This window comes from Spinacia oleracea, chromosome 5 (assembly GCF_020520425.1).
Source record: "Spinacia oleracea cultivar Varoflay chromosome 5, BTI_SOV_V1, whole genome shotgun sequence".
Classification (NCBI taxonomy): domain Eukaryota; kingdom Viridiplantae; phylum Streptophyta; class Magnoliopsida; order Caryophyllales; family Amaranthaceae; genus Spinacia; species Spinacia oleracea.
In genome coordinates, this window is record NC_079491.1 from 14,920,456 (window position 1) to 14,940,432 (window position 19,977).

General features: G+C 36.0%; 3 protein-coding genes across 4 annotated transcripts; 2 read left to right on the forward strand and 1 right to left on the reverse strand.

Moving 5' to 3' along the window:
• The first annotated feature begins 852 nt into the window (after positions 1-852).
• LOC110784595 (succinate dehydrogenase assembly factor 2, mitochondrial) lies at positions 853-9,286 on the forward strand. The gene is made up of 6 exons (XM_021989044.2): positions 853-1,089; positions 1,778-1,890; positions 1,998-2,087; positions 2,195-2,321; positions 8,725-8,793; positions 8,886-9,286. The coding sequence occupies exons 2-6, from the start codon at positions 1,778-1,780 to the stop codon at positions 9,030-9,032; spliced, it is 546 nt and encodes a 181-aa protein (XP_021844736.1). The 5' UTR covers positions 853-1,089; the 3' UTR covers positions 9,033-9,286.
• Positions 9,287-11,382: 2,096 nt separating this feature from the next.
• Positions 11,383-17,615, forward strand: LOC110784596 (chromophore lyase CRL, chloroplastic). The gene is made up of 9 exons (XM_021989045.2): positions 11,383-11,830; positions 11,933-11,982; positions 12,699-12,759; positions 12,855-12,890; positions 14,906-14,956; positions 15,254-15,346; positions 16,585-16,689; positions 16,760-16,852; positions 16,938-17,615. The coding sequence occupies exons 1-9, from the start codon at positions 11,660-11,662 to the stop codon at positions 17,076-17,078; spliced, it is 801 nt and encodes a 266-aa protein (XP_021844737.1). The 5' UTR covers positions 11,383-11,659; the 3' UTR covers positions 17,079-17,615.
• An 809-nt stretch (positions 17,616-18,424) lies between these two features.
• LOC110784597 (uncharacterized) lies at positions 18,425-19,731 on the reverse strand. Of its 2 annotated transcripts, XM_021989046.2 has the most exons (4): positions 19,258-19,718; positions 19,102-19,163; positions 18,786-18,903; positions 18,425-18,674 (listed from the first exon to the last, which is right to left on the reverse strand). In XM_021989046.2, exons 1-4 carry the CDS (start codon positions 19,509-19,511, stop codon positions 18,596-18,598), a joined length of 513 nt encoding a protein of 170 aa, XP_021844738.1. In that variant the 5' UTR covers positions 19,512-19,718; the 3' UTR covers positions 18,425-18,595. The 2 variants fall into 2 exon arrangements, with proteins under 2 accessions (XP_021844738.1, XP_056684930.1); XM_056828952.1 differs by lacking the exon at positions 18,786-18,903 and having other exon boundaries at positions 19,258-19,731.
• Positions 19,732-19,977: the final 246 nt, after the last annotated feature.

Sequence of the window (19,977 nt, forward strand, 5' to 3'; positions counted from 1 at the left end):
CAACAAGCTAAAGCAAAAAAGAACAAAGAACAACAAGCTAAAGCAAAAAAGAACAAAGAACAACAAGCTAAAGCAAAAAAGAACAACATGTTCAATAATTATTTTCTGTATTATTACAATCTCTTAATACATATATGAGAACCAATATATAAAAGAACAAAAGATAAGACTAAAAGAACATATAAAATCGAAAAAAGAACAGAAATCAAAATCATCAGAAATATATAATCAAGATACATTAATCATCAAAATTATCAAAATATAGAATCAAAATACATTAATCAAGGTTATTGAGAAATGCAGAAATCGAAATGATCAAAAAAATCAAAATAAATTGAAATGATGAAAATAATGAACATGGAAACCAAAATCATCATAAATAAGTAATTCGTTTTAAAAAATTGAAAAATTACCTTTACAAATCGGATTATCAGCCGAGGAATTCAAATTTGAAGAAGAAGAATCAATAGAATTTGATATTGAAGTAGAAAAATCAACCAATATCTGAGAATTTTCCATTACTTTCTCTCTCCTCTTCACAGTTTCTCTCTCATTTCCATAGTTTTTCTTTCTCCTCTTCACAAATTTTGATTCGAAAATTATAAAAAAGAAGGTACATATACCAGAAAAATAGAGTGAAAAACAAAAGAACGAAAAAAAAAGACAGAGCAGTCATTGTTCTTTTTTTTAACAAAAGAACAACGTTTGTTCTTTTTTTATCAAAAAAACAACGTTTGTTTTTTTCTTCTCCGGATTCAACAAGATATCCGCGTTTTATATTTATTGCATGTCGTTTGGACACCAGTGCACCAAGAGCACTGTGCACCCATCATATTTTGCCAGTAGTTCCCCTTCCCAGGTTTTACAAAATTTAAAGTTTTTTCTCTGGGCGGAACTTCGGACACGTGAACCCCTAAATCAAAAGCAACTCATCTTCTCAACATTGGATCTTTGACAAAAGAAAGTCCGATCTTGGAATAGAAAACGGTTGCAAATTCGTCATAATCTAGTAAACTATAACAGAAATTCGCCATTTTCCTTTCCATTTGCGTTATTCACTATCTCACATCTTCTTATTCCCATTTCCAGGTTTTTTTTTCGCAATTTTTCTCAGAATTTTCGTTCTTCAATATCATTATACTTTAAAATTGCATGTTTTTTTTAATATTTATTTTGCATGTTTCTAATTAGAGGGTTATGTAATGCCCACAAACTGTTCGACAAAATGTCCAACTGAATTTATTATGAGTCGAATACGATTTTTGCAATGGGGCCGTTTATTATTAGTGCAGACACAGTATTCATTTGATTAAATACCCATTAAAATTGATGGATATAAGCCTTTAATGTGACTGGAGTTTTTGAGCTGCATATGCAACTATGGATGATGGATGCTTTGACTGTTCTGGGTGATGTAAAGTAGTTATGCACTGCAATCTTGGGTTTACAATTTCTAACTTTTCGAAGTTGCAGAAGTTAATGGCTGGTTAATGGCAACAAACTACAAATAAGAAAGTTAGAATTAAGCCATATAATAATCAACTTACCAATTAATTTTGTTTGTTATATTATTATTTCAACATGTTAATGGAGTATTATCGATGTAATTGGCTGATTTCATGCCCATTTCATATTTACGTTGGCATTTTGGCAATGTTAATGTGTTGGTTCCACCCAAAATTGAAATTCTTGGATCCATCAAATTTAGGTGCAACTCATAAAAGATTCTATAGTTCCCTTGTTGAATCTGTATTAATACTAGGTGAGTTGTTATCAGATGGCGATGCTTCGAAGAGCGGCCTCAACTCTCAATCGGCTCATTACTTTGAAAGCTGCATCCAGCCATTACAGTTCGTATGCTTCACCAACTGTTGCCACTTGCAGAATAACGTAATAATTCTTCCGGTGTTATGCCTGCTGAGTTTTTTTTCCTTTTAGTAATTTTATCTATTTGGTTGTATTTATATCTTCTTTTTTTCTTCTGAAAATGTGTTCAGGAAATCGCAGTTGGTTCCTGTGAGTTTTCGATTTTATTCGAGTGAGATTGATCTTTCTGATGTGGAGAGTAGAAGGCATACGATGAACAGGTTAATCCAGCTAACTTCGACTTGCTTCGCTTAATTCTGGAAAAGTTATAGTTGTTGACGAAGCTGTTTAGATTATGATATACATTATGTATGCTTTGATGGTGTAGGTTGCTGTATCGAGCAAAGCAACGCGGGTTCTTGGAGTTGGATTTGGTCTTAGGAAAATGGGTTGAAGATAATATTCAATCCATGGATGAAAGTGGAATCAAATCTCTCATTGAAGTTCTTGACCTGGTTTGTCATTGTTTTTCTCCCCCTCTTCTGCTTTATGTTCTATCATCCCATTTACATATGAAGTTTGAATACTTGTACGCAACTGATACAATGTGCCCTGTGTGTAGCATGCTTTCATTCTTTAGGCAGAGGAAAAATATTGTTAAGAAGTTGTTAGACATTGAAATAATTAGTTGTGTTGACAATATTGTTAAATGTTAAACTATGGTTCAACTACTTACAAAACCTCAGAGACATTTTACATTATGTATTGCGCTTTGAAAACCAGGGAGGAACTGAAGTTATTTTAGTATGAGCATTAAGTTCTAAAGAGGCTTGCATGAGTTCTGATTTTCATTTTAGATATAAGGAATCATGCACTTAGGTCCTAGCCTTCCTGATCTTGTGAGACACAAGTTGAATTCACAAATGACAATGTGCTAAGGAAATTGCAATCTGAAATTTTTGGCTGAGAAGTTTTTCAAATGCTTACTTGATAAGAAACTCTGGCTTCCACTTGTTGATATTTTATTGTGGAAGACAATATCTAGTACCAATTTTTTTATGATGCTTTCAAAGTCTAAACAAGGGGAAATAAAACTTTTTTCCCCTTAAATAACTTAATGGAGCTTGACATGTAGTGATGTAGCCCGTTGGTAATGGTATCCATATTAGTGTCAATGGGAACATGGCTTGCGGTGGTCCGTGGAATGGATGCTGAAACATAATTTTCTGCCTACTTTTTTTTTAAAAAACAATTAGTCCCTTAGAACTTTACAACATACTCTCTCCATCCCTAAAAGATTGCCCAATATTCCTTTTTGGGTTGTCCCTATTTGTTTTCCCCGTTCCATTAATAGTATGTGGTCCTCTCGTCTTCTTTCACACACTATTACTTAATTTAGCAAAAAGACAAGACTACCAAGTACCAACCCACTTGCTTTTCTTTTGCCATATAGTGAAAAATGTGGTTTGGGGCAACCTTTTAGGGACGGAGGCAGTATCGGTTTGTACGTTTGAGGGAGAGGGAAGGTGTGTGTGTGTGGGGGGGGGGGGGGGGGGGGGAGGGGGGGTGTAACGATTTAGGTAACACTGCTCCGCATCATATCCTCGTCTGATGAACTGCTAAAAGGGAAAGAAGATATTTCATGTTGTTTCTTGGATAACATAAGTTCTTCTACTTACTTCCTTGGGGGAGTGTAATCTGTACTACACTAGAACCACCACACCCACCTATTGTAGTTTGCTGGGTTGGGGCCTGAAGAGGTATGCACGCTGCTATGAACTGGCAAATGGGGAGGATCATATTAGGTAATGCAATGCAATTCAGTTAGTAGTAATCTTGAGGAGAAAGATAAGTTAGTTAGTTCGAGGAGTAATATTATAAATAAGAAAAGATTAGGAAGGGTTATCATATTGAATATTGATGAGTATTTGGCTTAGCTTAGGAACGATAGGAAGGGATTATCATATTGAATATTGATGAGTATTTGGTTGAGCTTTTAGAGTTCATTGGGAGAGAATCAAGCCTCTCGAATGCTTGAATATCTTTACATTTTACTGTAATTCAGCTTAGTAATCAAATCATCATCTTCTTCCCTATTTTCTGCCACTAATGGTGCTCAAGTGTTGTTAATTAATAGCACACCCTGTATGTTTACTTGTCAAGATTTTGTTCCCGGGCAACCAACAAGCTTTGTTGAAAACCAAGAAACCTTGGAAATCAAGGGGTCATAAAGTTCAAGTCTTCGGAACACTATTCTTGGGCACAACTTGATCAAAATTAGATCGACCAGCAAGAAAGTTAAAGAATTTTTAATGGCCCCCCTCCTCCAATAATATCAGCATTGCGGTTTAGAGCAATGGGGCATGGTCAGACAAAGAAGAGTTTAAATAGTCTACTTCAATATGATCATAAATCTGCCTCCACATACTATTTCCCAAAACCCTATCAACCGTAATGCAATTTCTTTGATCACCAATACCATTGTAGGTCCATGAGAAGAAATTCCCTTTGCGTTTAATCTCATTGATGTATGTATTGAACAAGACATTAGATAAATTCATAGTTTTATAACTAGAAACTAAGGCTCCATTGATTTCATCTTCACTACATATGCATTAAATTCCCCTGATAGAAGCCAAGGCACTTAATTTGCAGTATTAGCAATAGTGCGAAGTTATCCAAGAGCTGCTTCCTTGTATCCACAGAATATCCGTATGCCACAGTAAAGAAACTAAGTGATGCAATTCACAATGAATATATTATGGCCATGTCTTTTAAAAACACTATCACTAACATCCATAAATTTCCACCCTAACCATATCCCGTCTTTCTCTGCATAATCATAATTACAAACTCAATGCAACAATCTGCGAAATTAGTCCATATTTTTTTTAATGAGCTTTTCTATTAATTTGATGAGAGCTAATAGTATGTTTTCTTTCAGTACGTTTGAAGTGGTTATTGAGTCTCCTTATATTTCATGTGCACACATTCATCATGTAAGGTATAAGTAAAAAACTTCAGGAATTTCCTTTACCTCAGGATAAAAATATAATCCCTCTTATCACAGTTATCAGGACTAAGGTGACAATAGGATTTCACTATCTTCCCACCAACATTATCATCTGATTGCATGACATTTGGGGTAACGTCTGGAGTAGTAATTACAGCTTGTGCAGCTTCCTCGTAGCAGTTTAAGGAGCTCCAGCAGGTTATACCTCTCTTGGAACCCATTGTTATACCACTTTCTTAATAGGGCCTGCTTCTGGTTTCTATTATTAGGTGGGGCCCTCCACAGCTCACAACCATGACCTACCATGCCATAGGATTTACAGCAAGTTGGCAACCAATCATAAGTGACCTTCTATTACAGAATATGGCCATTAGGATCTTCAATAAGATATCTAATATCATCCATTTCAATAAGCAATCTAGCAATTGAGACTGGAAGTTGTTGGGATTTGTGTGAGGTTTTAATTCTATTGAAGTAAGAAGAAATACATAGGATGAAAGTTGGGAACATGGCGAACATTGTAAATGGGCCTTGGCTGCTGGTACGAGACAATACATAAGTGTTTCTTAGGTTAAAGTCATATAACCACCTTATATAATGGAGGAATAATACCAATCTAGTATTCTACTTGTATTAGTAGAACTATATGAGTCTGTCAAACTTTATTTATCAAAGTGAGCTGGAAAAAGACTTTTCCGTCTTTCCGGGGCAGGCCTCATTTGTTAGAACACTTTCGGAGAATTCTGCCTAACAAAACAGTTTTTTCTAGTTATACAACAATTTATTTTGTTAATACAACTCCTTGGTTATAACTACTCCGTAATTAGTAAACTCCCACCGTCCCTAAAAGATTGCCCCAATTTCCTTTTTGGTCCTTCCCTTTGAGTTTTCCCCATACCATTTATAGTATGTGGTCCTCACATGTTTCCGCTCATATTCTATTTAAATTAGCAAAATGACAAAACTACCAACTCACTTGCTTTTCTTTTGCCTTCTTTCTTAATAAAGTGAAAAATGTTGTTTGGGGCAATCTTTTTAGGGACGGAGGGAGTAATTCTACAGGATACTTGTATCTCCTAAAATAAGATGTTTTTTGTTGGTTATTGGTATTGTCTTGCGGCCAAGAATGGCTGTACATGCTGCTCTCTGCCTGTTAGAATGAATATCCTTGCTGCCCTATGTCTTGGCTTCTTCGCTTTGTCTCTTGGTCTCGTCTTTGACTCAAATCTTTGATGTCTACAAACTAATTAGTCTTGATGCTAAACTGAACACATTCGTATATAAACGCTAAACTTTTAAGAAAATATTATCGGAAATCCATATAATAAAACTAGTCATTTCGATATAATTTACCATTTTACCTTGTCGAAATGGAGAAATATTATCTACATCTTCGGAGGTCAATTTTGCCTGGAAACTGTATGCTTGTATTTTGATTTGTATTCTTTTAAAGTGAAACCTCTTTTGGCAGAACTGAGATTATCTATCATAGCCTTAAAAATTCATATGCAGTTTAATCTGCCTTATTTCTCAGACTAATTAGCTGTATAAGAGGGATTTTAGATTCTCATAGTTTGTTAACTGGAGAAATTATGTGCATGCCAAGTATTCTGGCATGATTATGATCATATTCTGGTAGTTTTTGGTCAAATATGGGACAAAAGAAAGGTTGTAACATAACCTGACCCTGGAGGCTATAGTTAAGTTCAGCAAAAGATGAGACAAGGTTTAGCAAAAGCTCAGCAAAAATAAGTAAAGTTCAGCAAACATGAGTATTTTCAGCAGAAATAAGTTAATTCAGACACTTTTAAGTTTATATTTAGCAAAAATAGGTTGAATATAACAATAGTAAGCTGAAGAGAACAAAGCCATATATTGTGTTTTAACATTCTTGTAATACTTATTGGAAATCCTGTTAACCTTCAAAACGTTATTAGATAGCACAGTATAAAATTTAGATGTTTCTGGTTACTTGACCCACTCATTTTGGCAATATGCAGTAGAGATGGTAAAACCTCAACTATTATGGCTTTACACTTAGCTTTGTTCCTGACTGTGTCTTGTATCTCATCTATTGGATGAGAGCATGGTGAAGTCAGCTATTTATTTATCACGCGAGTTTGTCATGAAACCTTGGTCAGTAGTGAACAGATTCTATTGTAACATCGACTTTCCTAAGAGCCACATTGGCATTAAGAGCTTCTATGCTGAAGTAGTTGATGAGGCTGGAATTCCTGTCTCTCTTCAGGACACTTACCTCCACCACTGGTTGGATGTGACTCTTCTGAGATACTATATATGTATAGGCTTCGAAGAGAAAGGGCTTAGCAGCCATCAAAACTTCATCAAGGGTCAGATTTAATGTTGTCAGTAACACTGGAGTATGTGAAATTATTTTACAGTATTTTGGATTGGGATCCGAAATCCGAAAAGCGGAGATAAACGTGCCAGATGCTTGTACAATAGAGGTTGGAAATCCCGCTGAAGTACCATAAGGGTATAAGGAGAGATGGATTCTGAATGTTCATGCTATTGATACTTGAGGTGTGGTGGATAGGTCCGGATGCACCGATGCAGGAACAGTCTCTACAATACTACTATAAATGAATATGGAAAATACATAAGCCCAGATTACGAAGGAGGAATGAGATGTTGCCATCATAAGAGGCAATGTAAGGTGAAAGAAGGTTTTGCACATTCATCGAGGAGGTTGTACATGAAGTACACTGTGGTTTGATTGGAATGAATCATTTCTACCTGTTAAAATTTACATCTTTGATATTACTGATACTTGGAAGAAATCCAGGGAAGGCAAATATGTACTTCTGTTATCATCAAACAGACATGGGTTCATGTAGTAACAACGATAAATGATTTATTGAATTATTGGGTATGTACAAGTTAAGCCTACTCCGAGTGACCATTGTTGTAGCCCTTGCAGGAGTCTTCTTTATTTGGCAGTAGAGAAATATGAGGATGATTCAAGGGTAAATTAGAGATGTGATTTTCTTTTTACGAGTAAATAGATTTGTGCAACTCTGCAAGAGGTCTTTACAAGATGTTTATCAAAGAGCTTTTAGGCAGCACAGGAACTTGGATTTTGAGTCACCATTGAAAATATAATAATTGAGGCCTGAAGATGGTTGTGGTATTCTTTACAGTACCCTTCCAAGGTGACTTGTGTTGGAAACTGTGATGCAACCATGCAAGAAAATCATCTTCTTTTGAGTATATTTGATGCTGGTGCAGTTTATGGCTTATGAGGGTGTAGTGGGTACCCTGCCTTCTACTCTGAATGCACACATTATATTGAATTATTAATAAATCAATTGATATATATATTATGTCCCTTTTCATGACCGGAGGTGTAATGTCAGTGCATATAATCATGCCTTGCATAGTTGCATATGATCTGATATTCTGATTTAACATTTGTTATTTTTTGGATCATGTATTTCGAAGTGCTAGGAAACTGTTTATTTTTCGAAGAAAACTTTCTTAGATCTCTGAACTCTTGACCAAAATGATGTTATGCGTGGTTCATTTGACACATACTCTCTATAACAAAAGGCAACTCAGAATCCCTTTATTTCTGAAATTTGATCCCTTTTGTCATTATGCTTGTTGTCTGAGATTCCAAGAAGCTATGATTCCACTGCTGTTGTGTAGCTGTCTTGACTTTTAGACCCCCTCCCCCCAACCAATTCTATACTCTTTTGAGATCTGGCTTGGATTTAAAAGGTTTCGCGTGGTGGTAGGGAGACACATTTCTATTTCAATCACGCTTTTATTGCAGAATTTGGATTAAGATTTTGGATACTGAGTAGAATGTACTTAAGGTATGCTTTTATGATTTATTGTGCTTTTGTTGGAAGCATGTCTCATTATTTTATTCATGTCTGCAGGAAAACCCAGATCTGTGGAACTGGCTGAGTGGACAAGAACAACCACCTGAGTCAGTCAGTGTGAATCCTGTGAGATTCTAAAAGAGAAGAGTTAACTGATATTCTCAATCTTTGTTATTTAAAGCTTGGAATTTGATCGGTTTTTGTTTTTGTTTTTGTAGGTCTTTACTGCTGTTCGTGAGAAGGTTGCAAGCAGTCTAAACAGCCATGCTGCTCCTGAGACACGAGCAACACCAGGGAACCCATGGGTTAGAGGATGGGATGACATTAAGAGAGGCAAAGATACTCCTATCTCTGGAAATCAGTAGTTATACTTATAGGCGATGAAATTGTAAGCTGCCTTAAATAAGCGTACAATATATTTCACCACACTGAAAAATAAGGATGTATGTAATAATTGTCTGATAGATGATGGTATAATAACTAGTCAATTTGTATGTAACATATCTACACAGTAGCTACGCTGTGGCCTGTGGGGGGTATTTTGATATTCCGTTAATATGAAACTAGTTGTACGTACACAAAGTCTCTTTGAAAAAAGAAAATTGGAATGGTTGATATTTTCTTAGTTTATTTCCATTTCAGAGTTGGCCTGTTGATGTAGGTCAGTAGGTGGCTGTTGGATGTTGCATGGTGGAGGATAACTGATATGCAACATCTTGTAATAAGTGCCAAATTTTCATCTACTCTTTTACATCCTTGCTGTATTCAGATGTATTAATGTGATTACTTGGTGCTCACACATAGATTCGCGTTGTTTAGTTTAAGGTTTTAAGCTGTATTTGGTTAGATAATAGAGTTTAGTCTACTTGGGTTAGTGAATCGTCTTTGTTTGGCTTGGTGTTTATATAAATATATCCTCTGAAAACTTGCTGAAGTTCGTTCCATTATTCACAGACTGCTCTCTTTTGTATTTTTCTTTGTGTTCAGTTTCCTGGTGTTTTCTTGCTGATAATGCCCTTCTTTCTGCATATGAATTTTAGTTAAATGCTGCCCATCCTTCTGTCCATGCTTCCCATACCTTCATACTGGCTCTATTTTTTGTCATGTTTTTGGATTACTCATTTGCATAAATATCTCTTTGTCATCATTTCTGATTTGTATTTTCATTCTAAATTAGTTATAGGTTCCAGATAACGAAGGTTTTTCTGAATTTTAAAAAGCAAATGATGATTCAAAGTCACAATAATAAAAAAATCATCAAAACACAATATCATCATCATCCAAAATAGCTATTTCATGGAATTTTATAATTTTGATTATCTTAAGAAGGGCTGCATACATGAGTGTTATTATAGAAACTAAATTGTACCTTCTCTAGTCCAAAAAATTGAAACATTTACAAATTTGCACTACTTTAACTTCAAACGCATATTCTTTTTAGGCAAAATTGTCAAAAAGTACCTTGTTTTTGCCTCAGTTTGTGAGCTAGTACCTTGTATTTTTAATTTTGTCAAATAGTACCTTGAATTAAAAAATTGTTTTAAAAATGGGATCTTACTCCAACATTTCGGGCAAAATTAACCTTTTTTGGCCATCCATTCCGTTTGCTGGCTCATTTTGGGAGGGAAATTAACGCGTGCACACACGCTTTTAACATCAAAACACATTCAAACATCCAACGCCCTTTCATCTTCTTATTTACTCCATTCTCTGCTCCAACACTGAATCCTCAACCACCATTTTCAGTCAACATTAAAACTCAACCACACCATTTATCACTTTTATCTTTCTGGTTGCTGTCATTGATTCCAATTGCTGCTGTCATCTTCGTCCTTTCATGTGGTACAAAAACTGACAGAGTGAGGTTGAAAGAGAAGGGAAAAGTGTGGTCCTTTGTACCTGGACAAAAGGAGAGAATCAATACTGGTACTTCTTACAAATTGGGGAATCTTTCAGGTTTAGGAGAGAATCTTTCCGATGAATGAGAATGGGAAGACATCTGTAATGGGAATCAATTACAAGCAATCAATTTCAGTTCATTGCAACAAGAAATCCAAAAGAATAAAAGATAGAAAATAATACCTTTGGATCTTGAATTCAGTTGGTTTTCCCCCAATAAACCCGCTGCCTCCCTCCAAAATAAAATGCTGTAGATCTTAAAGTGTTGTCTAGGTGTTGTTGTTGCTGTTCTTATAAGAGGAAAGAAAAGGCGCGTGAGTTTGTGGCTTGTTTGTTGCACACGCACAATAGTTTGGAGGGAAAATTGAAAATTTGGCCGGAAAAGGTTAATTTTGCCCGGAATGTTGGAGTAAGGTCCCATTTTTAAAACAATTTTTTAATTCAAGGTACTATTTGACAAAATTAAAAATACAAGGTACTAGCTCACAAAATGAGGCAAAACAAGGTAATTTTTGACAATTTTGCCTTTTTAAAAAAAAATAACATTTAAAAGTATGAGTTGACATTAACAAATACTCCGACAAAAGTCATTGGGTAATTAATTTACAACGGGATTGTTGTAATACAAAATCATCATCAAAGCAAGCGGTAAAATATAAATTCTTATGGTAATACGGATGTAAAGTTACCCAAAAAAAATACTTAAAAGTTAATCAAATATAATAACGTTTGTTTAAAAGTGTATTAACTCAAATTAATTAGGTGGAAAGCTCGTGTTAGTCGTGTGATTATTTTTGGCGTCGATGTCCATTGTCCACCACTTCCGTGTTGCAGTCAGAACTCATTTCCCGTCACTTTGTATCAAAATTTGAACCACTGAATATCTTCTCCTCTCCAAATTCATACTCAACCTCCCTTTCCATTTCCACCCTCAGATCACCCTGCAAATCCTCTCCTTTTCTCTCTCCTCACCATTTTTGTCACCAATTTTCTTGAATTGAAGTTTCCCCAAAACAAAAACAAAACTTGAAATTATGCCCATTATCCCATAATTATGCCAGAATCGTATAAAAATTACTAAGAAATAAAAGTAATGGGTGAAGGAGATGCAGAATCAACAAATGGAGGGTGGAGCAAAGCTAGTGGTTGGTTGATTAAAACACTTGTTGTGGTGGGCGGCGCGCTTTTCGTCCGCCGTCTCACTAAATCCACCACCCGCCGCGACCATGCTCGTTTCGTCTCTCATTCTCTCTCCGGCGAAAAGGTTTCCTTTTATAGTTTTATCTCTTTTTATTTTTGTTGTTTTCAATTGTGCGGATTTTGTTTATTGAAGTGGGATTATTGGGTGTTTGTTTGTTTTGTGTAGAATTCAAAGGAACAAGCTGCGAGAGACCCTGAACATTTTTTCAATTTGAGGTTCTAATGCTGTTTTTTGTTTTCTTTTGTTAAATGTTATTAGAAACATCAAAAATTGAGGGGTTTTTTAATACTGTTTTTCAGCTTGATTATTTGAGCTTCATGATTGTTTTCAGTCGGATTTTTGGGTCACAATTGAATTCTTTGATGGAGGGCAAAGGGAGAATATTAAATGCAGAAATATGTCTAAAGACCTACTTACTCCGGCCGGATTTAGTTGTCATATTACAAGTTCAAATTATACAATCAAAGGCATCAATGTGCTTATTAATTTTGGACCGGAGAGAGATGTTACTAATTGATCATGAAATGCTAGGAACATTTCTTATTTTCATTTTAACCAATGTATTGACGAGGGATTCAATTAGGGGATCATATCTTTTGTGGAAAGTGTAAGGGATTACTCTGAAATTGGGGTAATGAGGTTCATGTTCTGTCAGTAGTAATTCCGTCCTCTCCTCTCCCCTCGCCTTGTTTCTTTCACCAATTCCTAATAAGTAACAATCACGACCACCAGCTCCACTAACAATATATTACAATGTGTATCCTATCCTTCCCTAAATCAAGACTTCAGTTTTCCAAAGACGCTGTATAATTGTAAAAATTGGCTTAAATCATCTGTTTTTATAGTTCTAACTACATTTCAATGGTGCCTAAGAGTATCTAGAACATTCGATGTGCAACTTTAAGTAATTTAAAGGATTATATTTTTGCAGAATGGTTGCCTGTCCAGCTGCAGAAATGGTGGATGGCTCAAAAGTTCTGTACTTCGAGCAGGTAATAAAGAGTATTTGTGTTGCTGGCTTTACACTCATCCACGGACAAGCTGTTTGTTCTAACACATGAATTATGTTCTATGCTTCTATCACCAGGCATTCTGGAGAACTCCTCAGAAGCCCTTTCGCCAGGTACTCCTCCTTTATTCTTTTGAGGAGATCATTTGCAATGTCTATTTGGATTGTTTCTAACCATTCCCGACTTCCTATATGTTTATTTAACCTTAGCATCCATCGCGAATTACTTTATTTTTTGGAAAAATTAGTAATAATAATCCCAACTATTAGTCGTCTTCTGATTTTAATCCCAAATACGGATTAATCTGGAATAATCCCAATTATATGGGTACCGGTTATAACCGGTAAACTTCACTAAAAGCGGGCCCTTCACGTATTGTCCTTCTTCTCCATTTTCTTTTAATTTTCCATGGAAGCTCCTTCTGCTATTTTCTTCACCTCTATTCTTCTTCCTTGAATTTGTGTCGCCCTTTTCAACTGTTGGTTCTAATTCTCATTGTTTTTGCTTTTTATTTAAGGGCAACAAATCTAGGAACCTTGTCAAATTATTGTTCTTGTTTGGTAAAATTAATATAACAATAATATATAAGCAAAAATGTCAAAGAAGTTGCGAAAATCGAGTTTTAAGAAATCAAATTCTCCAAACTGAGTCACTTGCATGCTCAAAATAAAAATGTTTGAAAGATCGAATCCAAAATCACCCACTTGCCTTTAGGTAAATCACTAGTTGTTTATATTTCTTTCATCCCAAATTACATTCTCTCTCCTCATTGTGTCCCGTTTTAATCTCCATAGCCAATCCAAAAAAATACAAATTCAATTACAATTTCTCATAACCTATAGGGCTATAAATACTGCTCCACCAATTTAATGGAAGAACGGGTTGGGGCGGAAGCTCCAGCGTCAAGTGATGGCACGACTCCAACAACATACACAAAATTGATGCCCATAGACTCGGAGATTGAGCAAACTCATAACAATAGCCAAGAAACAGGTGAGAGGAGGAGAGAGAAACACACGAGTTGAGGAGATGAGATTAAAAGTAAAAAAGAGAGAATGTAATGGGTTTAATTTGGTGAAGTTCAGAGCTGTGTTTGGTTGTGATTTCTGGTGAGTTTTGAGCGGAAGTAAAAAAGGATGGTGAGAGGGGCTACACTTGGTGGACCTGGTGGTGTTTATCGATGAACAAAAATCATGGAAAGCCTCAAGTCCACAACCATATGAACTAAGTTTGCATATGTTGGAAATAATAAATTGATTGAATATGCATAATCATATTAGAGAAAGAATTTGAGCATATGGCATGATTCTTAGTGTGCCTATATTCTTTGAGTTGACACGAAGAGGAAGGAAAATGACAGAGGTTAGGGGAGAGAAGACTTGAATAACTTGATTTTGTTTTTAAATTTCAAACTTTTTTTGACCGGTTTTAAAGGTTACAAGTAAAACTAGATTGTATTCGGAAGGGTACTATAATAGTTGGGATTATTCCAAATTAAACCATAGTTGAGATTATATGAGAAGACCGTCAATAGTTGGGATTATTAATGTTAATTTTTCCTTATTTTTTGGTGAAGTTCATCACGAATTACTTGACACACCAATGAGGTATGAACATTTTGATGTTTAATTTTGAACCCCACTTTTTTTTTCTATAAAAAATATAGAAATTGAAACATGTTGACAAGGATCCAAGTGTGTTTTAATCTTCATTAATATTAAACTAGTATTGACTCCGTGCCATGCACGGCTTTTCTTATGTTTTAAAGTTGGGTTTAGTTTTTCAAATCGTCAAGAAAGAGTAAATATATTTCATTTCGTGTTTCACTATAAAATATTAAATTTGTTGGAGGTGAAGGGGTATGAATTATTTTTGGTGGTGAAGAGACATGAAATTGGAGAAGGGGCATGAAACTTAAATAAAATAAAATGGAAGATGCTTTCAAGGGGGGACACGTGGGACTCTACATTTGTTGCAAACTTGTCTGCTATTAAATATTAGTATAGATGTCATTTATCACTCCTGCAAATACTGCGTGGTCCTATTATCTGAGGATAAGAGTCTGTACATGGTTATTCTTCCTTTTGTTGCTAATATTGTTGCTGATATTACTGCTATCATATTGCAGAGGTTATATATGGTGAAACCTTGTCCCAAGGAGATGAAATGTGATGTTGAGGTAAGCCTTCTAATGCCTTGTCTGCTCTTCATTTTCAGGCAGTGAGTCTCAAGGCCACCTTCTATCTTTTTTACTTTTTCCAGATGCGTACTAGTTATTAGTTTGGAGCGGCATGTAACCCCCTAAATATGCCCCTCGACATTATAGCTCTCTTATTTCGGAAACTTTTTCTCTCAAAAATATATAGGTCTCACTCGCTTTCCCTGCTAGAAGACTTTGTTTCTCATTTTGCCATTAAGTTTGTGTTATGTCAACTTCAGTTCTGATAAAGCCATTTTTTTTTTCTCATAATGGCAGTTGAGTACGTATGCCATTAGAGACATGGAGGAGTATAAAAACTTTTGTGACCGGCCAAAGAATCAACGTCCACTTCCTGAAGAAGTTATTCGGGTGAGTCTGCTTTGTTTAGCATACTATATGTGTTCATTAAAGCCTCTGTTTCATAGAAAAAACGCGGATGCGGTCGCGGTAATGATTGCATTGTCGCGGAAACCGCTTGTAACGGAAGAATAGAACGGATCGCGGCTGACGCGGTGTGAATTTTTTGAAAAAAACCACATTAACATGTCTAAGCCTTATTATTACATTTTTAGTCTAAAAAGTATTATATCAACACAATATAACCAAATCTATCCTAATATGAGTGAGTATTATATTCTGTGAACAAATAAGCACTCGAAATATCATGTTTCATAAACTACATAACTAATTATAGAAATATTTTTGGTCAATTTATGTAAAAGATCGGTGCAACAGAGAAAAAAACGTCTAACGCGGAGAGTCACCGTTACGCAACGGACGACGCGGGAGAAAGACGTGATTTTTGTCAAACCGTAACGTAATGGGTTTTCGCGGAACAAAAAATCCAAAATAGGTTACATAACGGCCGTTACGTAACAGAACGACCGAGTTTTAATTCCATGCTCTGTTTGCTTGAATAATGAAAGCTTTACAAATTATTTTTCTTCCTAGAGCATGCTGATATTGTATGGCTAGGACATTGTATATAGGCTCAAAATATATAATGTGTAGTAGTATAGGATATTATGACCTTTAGGTCTTGTTGTGATTGTTAGATTATGTTCGGAGGGAGGAGAAATACCTAATTATTACACACAATACCAATTTTTCTACATAGTTAAGATGTGAGTACATGTTGCTGAAATAGATTAGGGCCTTACGGAATCATTCATGAAATATTTCTCCTGATACACTTGTGTGTCCGTCAAGCTAGTACTAATCCTACTTTAAACAAAGGCACGCTTTTTTGTGCAATGTATTTACTTCAATTATATGCTTCTAATGGTGTTTGGGAGCGATTGGTACGAGAGTTGATGTTAGACTGCAAACAGTAGGGAAGTGTTTAATGGGTATGATGAAGGAAATAAAGGGAAATTGTTTCTCATCAATAAGAACATCCTGGTTATAAGAATTTGACTCAACAAATTGTATAAGCTTGTTAGTAGTGATAACTAATAAGATTGGTTTCTTAATTCCTAGTGTTAGACATCTTACATGCTCATGCAATTTAAAGCAAGTGTGGCTTTACCAAGGCACTTGCTTCACAATATAGACATACAGGTTAGTAGGCACTTGTGTAGCTTCTCATTTGAGCCACCATCTTACAGGATATTGCAGAACATTTGACAACTATTCATCTCAAACGATGTGATCGTGGAAAACGCTGCTTATATGAAGGGAAAACGCCACCAGAGGGATTTCCAAATACCTGGGTGAGTATTCCCCATAACATGATTTGTTTTTCTGTTCATATTTAAGCTATATTTCCGTATTCCTACACAGAACAATGCAGCGTACTGTACATCAGAGCTATCAGTCTTGAAGAACAATGAGATAAACATGTGGGATAGAGGTTATGATGATGATGGAAATCATGTAAGTTGTATAAGTGGGCTGTTTTGTATGGTTGCGGAATGGGTTTGACTTTTGAGTTGTTAATTGCATTACTGACATGCTACAGGTTTGGGGAGTCAAAGAAGGTCCTTATGAATTCAAGCCTGCGTCAACGTCCAGTTTTAACGACATGTACTCGTCGGTGAATTTGTTGTCCCCGTTATCCTTGGACAAAAGGATAGAGGGCTCATTTGTTCTACAGGAGTAATTACAAGCTAGCTGTACGTGCATTATGTAAATCTTTTTGCCATTTACAGTATAGCAAAGAAATAAATGTTGTTATTTGGGAAAATATCTCCAGTATGTATAAGTACAATTGCTGGATGATAGATTTTACTGCAGCACTTGAAGTCTTGAGACTTGAATGATAAATACCTAGAACTTGTGTTTCAATACACTTGCTGCCAAACACGAAAATAATTCACGTGAAGAAGGTACTTGTGGACATGGTCTGCTCTTCTTGGTTGGTGCCTTGGTGGTATTGTTATGGATCAATATTATGGAGAGCAGCACTTTTAGGTAGTATCTTTATAAGTTAGTTGGGAATAAGTTAGAAACCAGTTAGGGAAGAAGTGCTATATATAGAGCACATTAGAGAGAGGGAAATCATGTTGAATATTGTGAAAAGTGATTTGTAATAGTTGATTGAGAGAGTGCTATTCCTCTTGAAAGATTGGCTAGGTTGTAATCGGCGGTTTCCACCGTAATACTCATCAATACAATCATATCATTTTTTTTGCTCTTCCTTTATCATCCTTTTTCCTTTAATCTCTCTTTCCTGTCCATATCTTACATCTTACTGTTTTGGCCTGTAATCTATGTTAATTAATAGCAGGTATGTGCCAAAGGTTTCTGGATTTCTTTTTTGGCATGTTTCCCAATTCCCATATCACCTGTTCTGTAGAGCATGAGATGTTATTCCAAGGCTGTGAGGACTGAGCAGTAGGGCTATATAGATTGTCATGCTGCATTGTGGTCAATTTGTCATTAGAATGTTGCCTGTTACTAACTTGCAGATTACCCCCTCACCTCTTCTCTGCAATACACGGGAAAAAAATGACTGTGTCTTTTATCATGTCTGATAGTTTAAGTAATTTTTTTGTCCTGCAGCATTATGACAGAAAACCAGACGGGGGTCTTGATTTCAGTGTTAATTTGAGACTTCTCGTGTACTAGACTTTCAGTTGCAGAGGTGATCTAACTGCGACTTTGATGGACTACTATTTTTGGGTTTGTTGAGGTGTATATGATTGAAGATCCAAGTTTTCTCAATCTTAGAAACAAGAGGCAGTTAATTTCGACTTTTTCTGCAGATGCTCTTCCCTGGAAGAGTTTTATATGCACAGGCCAGAGACTGTATTTAGTAAAATCTGCTTGGCAAATGTGATGCATGAAGTGTATCTGCCAACTCCATGTCTTAGAAACAAGAAGCTGATGGACCAGTAACTTCTTCTGCAAATCAGCTTTGGCAGACTATTAGGGATTACAGACTTACAGTTTCCAATGTCAGTGGAATGAAATCTGCCAAAGTCCTTGAAAACTAAGGAATGGAGATGACATAGTAAATTGTTTTTATATGCTTTCTTTAAGTTTGTACTTCAATATTTCTTGATAATACGATTATACAAAAAGAATAAGAGATTGCGGCTATTGATGTTAAAGGAGGTCCAAAATACAGGGTATTATGAATAAGCTGTGCTGAGTACAAAACTTCGATCTGAGACCTTAGAAGGTGCTGTTGAGGTAGAAGTAAACACCACCGAGTATGGCGATTCCAACAACAATGGCAATAGGCAAAGCTTTCCTGCATAAGAGAAGGAAAAACAAGGAAATGACATCAGAACTTTTAAAATGCAGAAGACCTACAGAAGTGAAGAAAACAGAATACAGGCAACGCAGAATCTGATTGTGTTACCCAATAGCTTCATCTTGTTTAATCTGTTCTTTCCTTGCTTTTCGAACATTTTTGTCATTGACATTCTTGGTTACAGGAGGGTCATATGGCCTGAATCTGCGCTTTGGAGCACCGCATACTGCACAGGTTTTCAATTATGGTATTCATCCTAGTTTGCTGTGTAGTATATTTAATCTGTTCAACTTCCAAATTTCCAATTTAAATCTCCGAAAATTTTCCAACATAACCAGTCTACTTCCTGCTTCTTGCAACATTAATTTTCTAATATGCAATTAGTGATTTATTGTTATGAAACTGATGGGGGGATCTGACTTACCAGCACAGAAGAAATTGTCTGGTAATTTCTCGAAAGGTTTCCGAGGATCGTTGTAAATATATCTGGATGACAATCAGTTCAGTTCAGCCATTAATGCAAGAAATAAAAACAGGATTGCATAGTGAAACAGAAAGAGCTAGTGAGTGAGTGACTGACCCACAATCACGGCAGATGTAGGCCTGTTTGGATGCAACACGCATAGAGAATTTAGGGGCAGCAGTAACATTGACACTTGGAAGACGGAGGGAGGAAGACGAGAAAGATGATCGCAGTGCGAAGCGATCAGCAGCACGCCTGAGGCCGATGCTGGTACCTGCAGGAGGCACCAGTGCTGAAGGTATACTCCATGACTTGCTTGCAGTAGCTGCAGTTGTAGCTGCTTGCTGCTGCAACTGTACTGTCATTGCCATGATCCTTTGTTAATGCAACAATAATCGTTAATAATGGGGTTTTGGATTTCGGATTTAAGCTTCCTAGAAGATAAGGGGAGGTTGTTGATGGAGTGGAGGCAAATGGTGAAAATTGTAAGGGAAATTGCAAGTGGGATTTGGTTTGTGTTTGGAATTGAAACTTGAAAGCGTGGCATCCTCACTTCCCACACGCTCTCATCTCTTTTTTGTGCTTTTCTTATCTTCTATAGGAGCCTAGAAAGATCCCAAGTGTGCTAGCTTTTTGTTTTTTATTGTTAGAGTTTTACTGTTTTAGGACCTCAAATCAAACAATGAGTTTATGGAGGATTTTTCATTTTCCTTCACTCTTTTCCCTCTTTTATCACTAGACCTGTCAAAACTGACCCGACTTGAATTATCGAATTTCAGAACTATATTTGAGACTAAGTGATCCGAATTAACCTCGCAAAATTCATATACCACTCAA

Bases quoted from the DNA above. Each gene is read 5' to 3' on its own strand.
- LOC110784595 (XM_021989044.2), top strand. From the start codon at position 1,778: ATGGCGATGCTTCGAAGAGCGGCCTCAACTCTCAATCGGCTCATTACT. The intron at 2,088-2,194 runs GTTAATCCAGCT...TTGATGGTGTAG, and splicing joins AGAAGGCATACGATGAACAG to GTTGCTGTATCGAGCAAAGC. The intron at 8,794-8,885 runs GTGAGATTCTAA...TTGTTTTTGTAG, and splicing joins AGTCAGTCAGTGTGAATCCT to GTCTTTACTGCTGTTCGTGA.
- LOC110784596 (XM_021989045.2), top strand. From the start codon at position 11,660: ATGGGTGAAGGAGATGCAGAATCAACAAATGGAGGGTGGAGCAAAGCT. The intron at 11,983-12,698 runs GTTCTAATGCTG...ATATTTTTGCAG, and splicing joins GAACATTTTTTCAATTTGAG to AATGGTTGCCTGTCCAGCTG. The intron at 16,690-16,759 runs GTGAGTATTCCC...ATTCCTACACAG, and splicing joins AGGGATTTCCAAATACCTGG to AACAATGCAGCGTACTGTAC.
- LOC110784597 (XM_021989046.2), bottom strand. From the start codon at position 19,511: ATGGCAATGACAGTACAGTTGCAGCAGCAAGCAGCTACAACTGCAGCT. The intron at 18,904-19,101 runs GTAAGTCAGATC...AAACCTGTGCAG, and splicing joins AGACAATTTCTTCTGTGCTG to TATGCGGTGCTCCAAAGCGC. The intron at 18,675-18,785 runs GTAACACAATCA...TCTCTTATGCAG, and splicing joins AAACAAGATGAAGCTATTGG to GAAAGCTTTGCCTATTGCCA.